This window comes from Capra hircus, chromosome 1 (assembly GCF_001704415.2).
Source record: "Capra hircus breed San Clemente chromosome 1, ASM170441v1, whole genome shotgun sequence".
NCBI lineage: Eukaryota > Metazoa > Chordata > Mammalia > Artiodactyla > Bovidae > Capra > Capra hircus.
The window spans coordinates 138,243,732-138,256,917 of NC_030808.1; the positions used below are offsets into that span (position 1 = coordinate 138,243,732).

Below are 13,186 nucleotides of genomic sequence, written 5' to 3' on the forward strand. Positions count from 1 at the left end.
TTGTGGAAGATAATTAAGACCTGGCATGCTCAACAGGCAACTGGATATTGCCACTGCACAGGCTGATGCTGCCTGTGAGTGAAGTGTGTCAACCATCCGTTCAGTTCAGTTCGGTTGCTCAGTCGTGTCCGACTCTTTGTGACCCCATGGACTGCAGTGCACCAGGCCTCCTTGTCCATCACCAACTCCCAGAGCTTGCTCTAACTGATGTCCATTGAGTCAGTGATGCCATCCAACCATCTCATCCTCTGTCGTCCCCTTCTCCTCCGGCCTTCAATCTTTCTGAGCATCGAGGTATTTTCCAATGAGTTAGTTCTTTGCATCAGGTAGCCAAAGTATTTGAGTTTCAGCTTCAGCATCAGTCCCTCCAATGAATATTCAGGAATGATTTCCTTTAGGATTGACTGGTTTGATCTCCTTGCAGTCCAAGGGACTCTCAAGAGTCTTCTCCAACACCACAGTTCAAAAGCATCAATTCTTCGGCGCTCAGCTTTCTTTGTCATCCAACTCTCACATCCATACACGACTACTGGAAAAACCATAGCTTTGGCTAGACGGACCTTTGTTGTCAAAGTAATGTCTCTGCTTTTTAATGTGCTGTCTAGGTTGGTTATAACTTTTCTCCCAAGGAGCAAGCATCTTTTAATTTCATGGCTGCAGTCACCACCTGCAGTGATTTTGGAGTCCAAGAAAAAGTCTCTCACTGTTTCCATTGTTTTCCCATCTATTTGCAATGAAGTGATGGGAATGGATGCCATGATCTTCATTTTTTGAATGTTGAGTTTTAAGCAAGCTTTTTCACTCTTCTCTTTCACTTTAATCAAGAGGCTCTTCAGTCTCTTCACTTTCTGCCGTAAAGGGTGGAGTCATTTGCATATCTGAGGTTATTGATATTTCTCCCATAAGTCTTGATCCCAACTTGTGCTTCATCCAGTCTGGCATTTAGCATGATGTGCTCTGCATATAAGTTAAATAAGCAGGGTGACAATATACAGCCTTGACATACTTCTTTCCCGATTTGGAACCAGTCCATTGTTTCAAGTCTGGTTCTAACTGTTGCCTCCTGAGCTGCATACAGATTTCTCAAGAGGCAAGTCAGGTGGTCTGATATTCCCATCTCTTGAAGAATTTTCCACACTTTGCTGTGATTCACACAAACACTTTGGCATAGTCAATAAAGCAGAAGTAGATGTTTTCTGGAACTCTCTTGCTTTCTCTATGATCCAGTGGATGTTGGCAACTTAATCTCTGGTTCCTCTGCCTTTTCTAAGTCCAGCTTGAATGTCTGGAAGTTCTTAGTTGAGGTACTGTTGAAGCCTGGCTTGGAGAACTTTGAGCATTACTTTGCTAGTGTGTGAGATGAGTGCAATTGTGCAGTAGCTTGAAATCTATAGAACTACCACACAGTTGCCTTCAGTGTCAGTCATGGAAGGTTCCCGTTTAAGTGACAGGGCTTTTACTCTGACATACCGAAGCTTCTATCGCCCCTTGGATCCTGCTAACATTCAGACATATATCAAAAACCATGACTGTTAATAAGCTCTAACTGCGATTGTGGTTGACAAATCTCCCAAAGTGCAGTTAGAGCAAAGCAACTACTGTCTACTTGAGCAATCTCATGCCCAATGAGACCGCATGAGGGGATGTCTTCACGGCTCCTGTGTAATGGCAAAGAAGCTCCTGGAATCCAAAAAGCCATCATACTCTCATCTGCAATGAGCACCTCCCCAGACAGGTGTTTCTGAGGCTTGCTGCCCCTCATATCTGTGTCTCGCAGGCCATTCCTCCCTGTCCGGCCTCCTACACACACTTAGGAGTTTAGCTCTCACCTTTCCCTGTTCCTAAATTACTCACCACTCACCCATCTGCTTTCTGTATTCTCAAAGTCACTAACAGCCCTCATTTGCTCCCACCTCTTCTCTGGTTCCCTTTGTTTCTGAGGGTTTAGTGAAGTGAAGATGCTCAGTCATGTCCGACTCTTTGCGACCCCGTGGACACCAGGCTTCTCCGTCCATGGGATTTTCTAGGCAAGAGTACTGGAGTGGGTTGCCTTTTCCTTCTCCAGGGAACTTCCCAACCCAGGGATCGAACCCAGGTCTCCTGCATTGTAGACAGACGCTTTACCATCTGAGCCACCAGGGAAGTCCATTCTGAAGGTTTATATCAGCTTTATTCCATTGCTGTCACTTTGGTGGCACTCCTAGCAGAGATGAATATGTATTTTTATTCCAAGTTCTAATGCTCACTTATAAAATCATATAGCCTTGAAGGGAGTTTAGATATCATCTATCCAATCCAGCATTTTATTTTTTTGCAGTGGAATCTTTTTTTAAGACACAATCTTATGTTGAAATCTAATTTATAAAACAGATAAGAGTGAAACTATTTTGGTTGAAGCTGGGAAAGGAGCAGAGTCTGCATCTCATTTCTCTTAAAATATTTAAAAATATTTGTTAAGGGCCTCTTTCGTACCAAGGTCTATGTTAGACAGGGCTTCTGTCCCTGTTCTTCTCAGGGTCCCCCTCCCCTCCTTGCTAGCTTCTGCAGATCCCCAAGGAACCCAATTTGAAAATTACTGAGCTAGTCTAACTGAGGTCCAGAGAGATAGAGAGTGCTTCGCCAAAGGACAGCCTGCCTGGTCTGCTAATTTGAAACCTGGGATAAATGCACCTCATAGTGTTACTGTTGGACAACTAAACAGGTCACAGGATGATGACCAGGAGAAAAAACCAGGGAGCTGTGTTATGAGTGAGGCTTCTCACATACAGGTGCAGAAGAAGCTATAAAAAGCTATAAACTGTGCATACACGCCTAACAAAATATTTGTGAATGCTGGCACGCATGAAAACTTCATCTTTATGTGATTCCTTTTGAAGGGACTGCTTTTGGTCACACAATTAAAAAATTTTAAGTAAAAATTCACCATCAAATTTCAAAGAAAAAAGATCTTACCACTTTTCACCCAGGACCTATAAAAATTATCCCTTGGCATCCCTGAGAGACTGAGCCCTCATGAATAACAAAACCTGGGGCCCCTCAAGCCCCTGCACACAAAGGCCTGGCACAGTGCATACAGGTGGCCCTCAGGGCTGAAGGCGCATCCATCCAGGGCAGGTTCCACCTGGGCAAGCGAAACCTGCAGACAGCAGACTGCATCCTCTGATATCCTATTTCTGTCAGGTGACAATTGTCATCAGTGCTGGAAGGGATCCCAGCTGGGTTTGTTGGGTTAAAAAAGGAAGAAAATAAGAAATAGGGTTTTATCTTTGAAGCACAGCAATCCCATTCCTCAAGACCAACAATGCTAAAGAAATTTTAGCTCTGTTTTTCAGACCAAATCTCTTCCAGTAATTGGCTGACCTTCAGAATGATGATACTTCCAGCTTGAATGAACGTAGTGTTTCTACAGGACCGGCGAGGTAGAAAGACTCCTCTCCCAGAAAACCTGTAAACCTATTATTGCATCCTCCTAGACCACCACTTCCCTGGTGGCTCAGAGGGTAAAGCATCTGCCTGCAATCCTGGAGACCCAGGTTCAATCCCTAGGTTGGGAAGATCCCCTGGAGAAGGAAATGGCAACCCACTCCAGTATTCTTGCCTGGAAAATTCCATGGACAGAGAAGCCTGGTGGGCTACAGTCCATGAGGTCGCAAAGAGTTGGACATGACTGAGCAACTTCACTCACTCACTCAGACCACCACTGGATCACAATGGACCACTGAATTTAACGATTTCACCCTTGGACACCCAGGGTCACTGAACAAGGATAAACAATTCTTCTTTGCATTTCCTGGCCCGTGGGCCAGACATTCAACTTCTGTTGGCCTGTCTCATCTGTCAAATGAGGAGGTTAGACTAAATATCTAAGCTTTCTACTTGTTGGATATTCCAGTAGATTCAGTAGGTATCAGTATATTTTGGAATCTGAAGAGACTTACTCACCTAGAGTGGTGCAGCCCAGCACATGCTCCAAACACCTGGCCAGAGCTTCAGTATCACTGTCCTGTCAGAACAAGAGAGATTTATTTCTCTGGGGGGTAAATGTGGAAAAATGTTCTCGCTACATGCAGGCAAGAGAAAACACACGAAAATCTAGTTGCAAACTTATTGTATGATTGCGTTTTTTGAAAAGAAGACTCTATATGGGTAGCCACATCTTCTCTCTCATGGCAATCTATATATTAGTGTCTACTGTCTGCCTCTCTGATAGGAAGAGCATACACTAAAAATGTTAACAGCAGTGTGACTATAAGGTGCGGTTAAGGGGATATATTTATTTTCTCCTTTGTGTGCTTCTGTCTTTTGTAAATTTTTATAATAAATATTATTTAAACTATAAAAATGGTAAATACTTTATAATGAAGAGAAAAAGGTTTCATTCAATCTATACTAAATACCACAGAAATCAAGTGAACATTTTTTTCTAGACAGCATCTCTACCATTCTTCTTTGGAAATCCACGGTCTTCAAGGAGTCATAAGTCTAAGAACTGTACTTCTTATTTAACTCTCAATAAGAGTCAAGCACCCCCATGAGGATTTCGAGGGGGAGAATCCCAGAGCTGTACTTGATAACAAATACCATCTTTAGTGCAAAATAAACATCTAAGGCTGGAAATATCCAAAGCAGCATCATAATGATCAGGGGAATGTAAGATCTTAATTATTTTCAGGTTTGTTATATTGAGAGAAATTAATAATTTATGGCTCACCTACTGTATTTCAAAACAAGCTACACATTTCATATCGTAGTAACTGTGGATTTTAGAAAAATGCACTGTAGTATAATTTTTCAAGCAAGAGTACTGCACTGGGTTGCCATTTCCTTCTCCAGGGGATCTTTCCAACCCTGAGATCAAACCCAGGTGTCCTGCATTGCAGGCAGACGCTTTACCATCTAAGCCACCAGGGAAGCCCTGTAGTATAATAGATTACCCTATAACATTACGTAAATGTGTTGGGTTTCATTTTATAACATGTGGTGGGTGTTGGGAAGCCACTTTTTATGCATGTGGTAAAACCCTGCATTGCTTCATTTTCTCAAATCAAAGAAGAGTGATGAAGAAGGTATCCCTGGTGAGTGTTGGTCAGCAAGGCCAAAGCACTAATTGAACACCCCAGTGTGCAACCCAGGAACAGGGAGGCAGGTATCAGGCACAGAAACAGAAGTAAGAAAAACAGGTCCCTCCCTTCTTCTATACTCTTGTGGTCTCCAGACTTAACAGGGGCAGTCTTGAGACAGGAACTTGGCAGAGACATCCTCTGCAGGAAGCAAAGCAAAGCACACATCTGCATACGCAAGTAATGGTGCCAACCAGACAAGCTGGATCCAAGCCTGGCTGCTCCACTGACTGTGCTGGTCGAGGCCAAGTAGCTTGACTTCCCAGGTTGTAGTTTCTGCATCTGTGATTATTGTTTTTCAGGTGCTAAGTTGTGTCTGAGTCTTTGTGACCCTGCTGACTGCAGTATGCCAAGCTTCCCTCTCCTTCACCATCTCCCAGAATTTGCTCAAACTCATGTCTATTGAGTTGGTGATATTATCTAACTATCATCCTCTGCCTCTCCTTTTTCCTTTTGCCCTCAAACTTTCCCAGCATGAGAGTCTTTTCTAATGAGTCAGCTCTTTGCATCAGGTGGCCAAAAGTACTGGAGCTTCAGCTTCAGCTTCAGTCCTTCCAATGAATATTCAGGGTTGATTTCCTTTAGAAATCAACCTTTTGACTAGTTTGATCTCTTTGCTGTCCCAGGGACTCTCAAGAGTCTTCTCCAACACCACAGTTCAAAAGCATCAATTCTTCAGCACTCAGCCTTCTTTATGATCCATCTCTCACATCCATACATGACTACTGGAAAAACTACAGCTTTGACTCTACAGATCTTTGTTGGCAAAGTGATGTCTCTGCTTTTTAATATGCTGTCTACATTTGTCATAGCTTTCCTTCCAAGGAGCAAGCATCTTTGAATTTCATGTCTTCAGTCAACATCCACAGTGATTTGGGGGCCCAAGAAAATAAAATCTGACGTTGTTTCCACTTTTCCCCCATCTATTTGCCATGAAGTGATAGGACTGGATGCCGTGATCTTAGTTTTTTGAATGTTGAGTTTTAAGCCAGGCTTTTCGCTCTCTTCTCTTACCCTCATCAAGAAGCTCTTTAGTTCCTCTTCACTTTCTGCCATTAGAGTGGCATGTCTGAGGGTACTGATATTTCTCTGGGCAATCTTGATTCCAGCTTGTGATATTAGAGGCTAAATCAGATGATGGTTAAAGAGCCTTCCAGCTCTCAAACCCTATTTTCCTGTGCATCTGGGCCATATGCACAAGAAAAGCATGGTAGATTGCTTTCAAAGTGGCTGCAACCACCCTCCCATCCCTGTGCTTCTATGCCGTTCCTCACATCAAGAGGGGGCGATCTTCTGTCACCCCTGTGGCTGGGCCCGTAGCTTGCTTTTGGGCCACAGAAAGATGCAGAAGTAATGCTGTGACTTCTACAACTAGGCTTCATGAGGCATGTAGCTTCTGTTTTGTACTCTTGGCAGCCACCAACCACATAAAGAAGTCCAGGTTGTCTTCCTGGAGAGATCCCCTAAGGAGAGCCCTTGGAACATGAAAAGCCACAGGAGGAAAACAGAGACCCCCCAGCCAACAGCTAGCACCACCGTTGGCCATAGGAGTAAGGCCACTGTGGACCCCCAAGACAAGTTCTCAGCTACATGTAGCCTCAGGAGGGACTCAGCATCACATGGAGCAGAAGAGCTGTCACATGCAGCCCTGGAAACACAGAGTCATTAGAAACAAGATATCATATTTCAAGCCACTAAGTTTCAGGGCATTTTGTTGTACAGTGAAAGATAACTGAAGTAGGACTTTGAGGTCACTGACCAAACACTGTATTTTCTACATTTATATCCCAGCACCAGCACAGACCCTGGCATATGGCAAACACTAAGTCTCATCTGTTTGGGTCACCTCAACTTCTGTGATTTGCAAGGAAGGAAAACAGAAGAATGGCCTGAACTCTGGGTTCTCCCCTACTCAAAGTATTTCATTCCTGGGGACATGGAGGAATGGAGGTTTTTGAAAGCATGCTGCTTCTTAATCCTGTGGCCTGGTCAAGTTAACCCCTCCAAGCCTCAGTTTCCTTAATTAAAGTGATGAGAATTACAGTTTCCATTTCAGGGCTCTTATGAGACACATGAAGTAATACAAAGCCTTTACTATAGTATATGGCTCACTGGAAATACACAGTCAGAAAGAGAGTTCAGTAGAAGAGGACAGGATGGACACATGACAGAGACACTCACTGTGCTCACTCACTCACAGCATGAAAAGTCTTGGAAGCACTGAGTTGAACCAATGCAACAGACACAGCAAGAACCAGAGACAGGACTGCAGGAAGCACCCAAATGACTGGACACATCAATCACATCTTCCCAACACAGAAGTTAGGAGCGCTGCTCATGGGGGTGGGGAGGGCAGAAAGAAATAACTCTAATACTATAGATGGATGAATGAATACTAACTTTAATTAAGGTATTAATATCTGCCATTGTTGTACCAGCTTAATTAATTAAACTCTAATGAAATCAATTAATTTAAACTCTACCAGGTTTGCTATTTTTCTCCCCATTTAACAGTTGAGAAAACTGAGGCACAAACCTGGTTCCATAATAGCATCAAGTTCATGCAACTCTTTAGACGTGCAACAGGCAGTATTTCCAGGGCCTGACCTCCTAGCCATTCCATTATATGTGCACAGAGTAGAAACTGGGGTTCTTAACCCAGAGGAGCTCATGACGTTGTTGGAGAAACTAGGGTATTGACTCAAGAGAAGACCTAAGAACAATTCCTTGGGATATATATATATATAACAGGGTATAGCCTGGAAATAAGATGTAGCTAAAGAGGGAGAGGTGGGAGGGGTGGGCTCTTCATTAGCAGCCTCTGACTCCAGATGGAAAGAGCAGTTTAAGCAGAACAACAATGATCATCTAAATATGGCCTCAACCCAAGGGGCATGATGTCTCATAGCAGAGTAACCAAATCCAGCCATGATCCCTGTGGGCACTTGGGACTTTTGCTGACTTCCCTTCCTGCCCCTGGAGACTGCAATGCCAGAGGTCATGGGCAATGACCAAGCTGAACCTTCATTCTCAACAAGAGACACATCATTTTCTATCTCTAGGCTGCAGAACAGGGTATTACAGTTTAAGGTGCCAGTACCTATTGAAAACTTTGTAAAATTTTGAAATATTTTCAGACTTACAGGAAACTTGAAAAATAGTGTGAAAACTCCCACTTACCTTTTTTCCCTGATGTCACTGCTCTACCATACTTATGTTATCACTCCATCTATCCACTTACATCAAAGTTTCTCAACCAGGCACTACTCACATTTGAGCTGGACAATTCTGGTTAGTGCACCGAGAGATGTTTAGTTTTAGCAACATCCCTCCCCTTGACCACCTGATGCCAGTAAGACACTCCCATCAGCCCTTCCTTTGATTCTGAAATTGGAAAACCAAAAATGTCCCTGGACAATGCCAAATGCCTACAAAGGGCAAATCTCCCCTGGTTGAGACAAACCAACCTATGTCCATCTCTCTCCACATACATATTTTCTCTACTGGTCAAATCTGGAAAAGCCTAAGGATCAACATAAACAATACTAATGGTTATAAATGGCTTCCCTGGTGGCTCATATGGTACAGAATCTGCCTGCAATGCAGGAGACCTGGGTTCAATTCCTGGGTCAGAAAGAGCCCCAGGTGAAAGGAATGGCAGCCTACTCCAGCACTCTTGCCTGGAGGATCCTATGGACAAAGAAGCCTGGCAGACTACAGTCCATGGCATTGCAAAGAGTTGGACACGACTGAGCAACTAACACTTACATCTTTTAATATTAGAATGAAATTTTGTCTATTTTGACAAGGAGACAATTTATTACAAATTTCAGGTTCTGCATTTTTCACATAGTAGTTTAGGAAAGGCGTTAAAGAGCTTGTTTTACTGTAGTACAATTTAATGTGGCAATCAGCTCGTTCCTAGTGTTCTGGAAATTATCATTTAATGAACACGAATGATCTCAATTGAAATACACTCACCCCATGAGAAAAAGGGGGAAATGGAAATGAACTCCATGTTTCTTGGGTCTGTACCGTGTTTGGACTCAGCAAGAATTGCAGTCATGAAAAAGACCTTTTGGTAATATATCATGGCTGGCGCAATGCAGGAATTATGCTGCTGATTGGAAATTCTAAATCTTCTCCTTGCTTCACAGTTTAAATTGATCTCTGCCTAAGCTCAGTGGCCTGTGGAGCACTTGTGTCTCCCTAGGAGCCACATCATGGTATCACCAGCCAAGTGCTAGGAATCTCATTTTCAAATGCTGTTGAAAAAACCTAAGTGCTCCCTGCTGACCAATGGTTCCTTAGATATTTTTCAAGTCTCCTTCCCTACTAACCATCAACCTCTCTAATGAGATCATGCCTTAGAGGCTTGAGGAACATCTTTTAAGATTCAGCTCTGAAAAACTCTCCCACAGATTCAAGTTCAGTCAAACACCCAGATTTGTTTCAGAAACAGATGCGGTAATTTGGTTAATAAATTAGAAATTTCTTCTAAGCAGAAGTAAAAGTTAGTTGTGTCCAACTCTTGTGACCCCACGGACTCTAGCCCGCCAGGCTCCTCTGTCCATGGAATTCTCCAGACAAGAATACTGGAGTGGGTAGCCATTCCCTTCTCCGGGGGATCTTCCCAACCAAGGGATCAAACCCGGGTCTCCTGCATTGCAGGCAGATTTTTTACCAGCTGAGCCTCTAGGAAGATACCCTCTAAGTGGAAAGGGTAGTTGTTATAATATATTCTCTAATAATCCATATTTATTTTTAATCTGGAAAAAGAAAAATACATACCCCAAATTCCATAATGTAAACATACACATCCACAAAAATATATACATGGTCTTTTCTAGGTAGATTTATTAGCTATTTGAGATTATAATATATATGTATGGTATACATAGAATACACAGACACACATACACCTTTGTTTGGATTTTCATCCTATGTTATTAAAAATTCTTCAGAAACATAATTTTAATAGCTATACACTACTGCTCTAAAGCCGTATGAATTTATTTCTCTATGCCCTGTTATTGTACATCTAGATTGCTTTCATTTTTTTTCATAAATAATATTGCAATGTCTATCTTTGCCCCATGTTTGCTGTTATTGCTTTAGGTTACTGTTCAGAAATGAAATTAGTGAGTCAAAGAGTGTGAACATTAGGAAACCCCCTCTTTCTCTGCTCTGGCCCTTTTCTTCACATTCCAGCCATTCTGAGCAGTTTATTTTCTCCATAATCAGTTTTAATGTCTTCATACTTTTTTCAACTTCCTTCCTATTAAATGTCCTTTCCTTCAAGAAAAGATATGATAGCTTCATTAATACAAAGATGATTGATAAGGCTTATAAATTATCTCAGGATACTTGTGCTTCAGCAGAGGCATTCATTTCTAATAGCAGGCATACCAGAGGAGGAAATCAAGTGATATTGTCACAGAGCTGGAAAAATCACAGTTCCTCATTTAATTATCAGCCAGTTCTGTCTGACTAAATAATCCAGAGTATCTCCTCACTTTAGAGCTTTCACTTGAGTTGTGGTAATTTAGTTCACACACACATGAACGTATATACTCACACAAAGCCATTTCATTATTTAGCTTTGTTCAGTTCAGGTGATGTGTATTAAATGCCAGTTATGTACTGATGTGTACAAAGTTGAGGGAGACAGATATGGCCTCAACCCACCATTTCAGATAGGTAATCCATTCCACACCCCAGGGGTATTCTTGCCAGTACCCTAGTGACTCATTGGTCTTTCAGCAGTACATTCCCCCATCAACTCCTCTGATCAATGTTTTCCATGCTGGTTGGATTACACAAGCCAAGTTGAGACACACATCAAAATCAAACAAATAAAAACCCAACAACTACCAGAGCTCAAGTCCACTTCTTGCCTGGAGCCTGCATGGCCTCCTTACTTGACTCTCTGCCTCCGCCTTGGTGTTGCTTTAATCCATTTCCTTCACAATAGCCACGACTTTGTCACTATGTACAGAATAAAATCCCCTCACAGCTGGCCACAACCTGTATAACTTAGCTCCTGCTCATTCCTCCAATATCATCTCTTTCCGCTTCTCTGACTAACAGTGCTCCAGCCATGTAAGATCTTTCCCACTTTGAGGCCTTCTCATTGGGTGACAGTGCTCTTGCCTCACATACGACATGATTGTCCTTCTCATCCCTCAGACCTCAACTGTAGGTCACCTGCTCGGAGATCCCCCTGTTTGAATTGAGTTTGTTTCTGCCACCAATCCAGTCGACATATCACAGTGCCTGTTTCTTTTGAGACACTTACCCAAGGATACAATTAAAGCTTTGTTTGTTAGTATTTGCTCCATGAGGGCAGGGACCGTGCCTGTTGAGTCATTCTGAGCTCAGAGCTGGCAACCAATAAACCCTTTGTGAATATGCTGATGAAAGAAAAGCAAACATCAAGGCAACGTAGTCAAATAAAATATTCCTCTGTTTCTACCTCACCAGCAGATTTTACCTAAATTCATAGCTTCTCAATCCTGCCAAAACTTTGGACACATTTCTCCCACTGAATTCTTTCAGAGGTGTTTATTTGCAAAGCTTCATTCCAGGCCAGTGGACTGTGTATCTTCTGCTTCCATCTGCCTTTTCTTCTTGGCTCCCAGCTGTTCTATGATAAGGCTATTTTCCGTCTGCCTCTGAGGTAACCCCAGAGACAGACATGACCTCACAGGCTCCGCACAAACTAGAACTTCCTTTGGTGAAATCCCTGTCATGAGCCTTCTGGGAAAATTTCTGTTGCAGCCTCCCAAATGGCCCCAGATGAAGAACATCACCTTTCAGATGATGGCCCCTCTGTAGGTTGAAGCCATTGCTACAAGCTTTTGTCCCCTGTGGCCACCATGGGGTGTACACTCTCAGGCACTGAGGGGACACACAGCTTTCAAGAGGTGAAAGCCACATGTGGGATACATGAGCAGCAGGCTGCTTTCTCAGCACAACTGAGGCTTGCGCTCGCTGGTCTCCCAGGCTTTCCTGGCTTTGTGGCTTGTCCCCTCTGGAACAGGTTCACTAATCCTCCCAGTTTCACATTCTGGCAGAACCCATGTTATTTTTTTTTCTACAGATTCTGTGATCCTATAGATTCCTATAGACCCAGGAACTGGACCCCTTATTATCTGAATCACAGATTTATGCACCTTGGCCACAACTATATATGTATGTACACATAAAATGAGAGGATTCTGCCTCCTAGAAAACATAAAAATCTCATAAAGCAATCCAGGAAGGTTTCCTCTGAGCAATATTTTGTTGGAATCTGATACCTGGATAGGCACAATGGACCAAATTCTTTTTTTTTTTTTAACTGTAAATTTTTTTTAAATTTTTATTTTTACTTTATTTTACTTTGCAATACTGTATCGGTTTTGCCATACATTGACATGAATCCACCACGGGTGTACATGCATTCCCAAACATGAACCCCCCTCCCACCTCCCTCCCTATAATATCTCTCTGGGTCATCCCCGTGCACCAGCCCCAAGCATCCTGTATCCTGCATCGGACGTAGACTGGCGATTCATTTCTTACATGATAGTATACATGTTTCAGTGCCATTCTCCCAAATCATCCCACCCTCTTCCTCTCCCTCTGAGTCCAAAAGTCTGCTCTACACATCTGTGTCTCTTTTGCTGTCTTGCATACAGGGTCATCATTGCCATCTTTCTAAATTCCATATATATGTGTTAGTATACTGTATTGGTGTTTTTCTTTCTGGCTTACTTCACTCTGTATAATCAGCTCCAGTTTCATCCATCTCATCAGAACTGATTCAAATGTATTCTTTTTAATAGCTGAGTAATACTCCATTGTGTATATGTACCACAGCTTTCTTATCCATTCATCTGCTGATGGACATCTAGGTTGTTTCCATGTCCTGGCTATTATAAACAGTGCTGCGATGAACATTGGGGTACATGTGTCTCTTTCAATTCTGGTTTCCTCGGTGTGTATGCCCAGCAATGGGATTGCTGGGTCATCTTAAAAATATTCTCATCTGGATGATCTTAATAGGACACAATAGTAAAAAT

At 42.6% G+C, this 13,186-nt stretch overlaps 1 protein-coding gene across 2 annotated transcripts in view; it reads right to left on the bottom strand.

Moving 5' to 3' along the window:
- NEK11 (NIMA related kinase 11) overlaps positions 1 to 13,186 on the bottom strand; it is a 286,909-nt gene that overhangs the window by 63,296 nt on the left and 210,427 nt on the right. For both annotated transcript variants that reach the window (XM_018051495.1, XM_018051486.1), the window contains one exon: positions 3,943 to 4,003. In XM_018051495.1, coding sequence (XP_017906984.1) covers positions 3,943 to 4,003 — 61 coding nt within the window. The remainder of the gene's footprint in view (positions 1 to 3,942; positions 4,004 to 13,186) is intronic.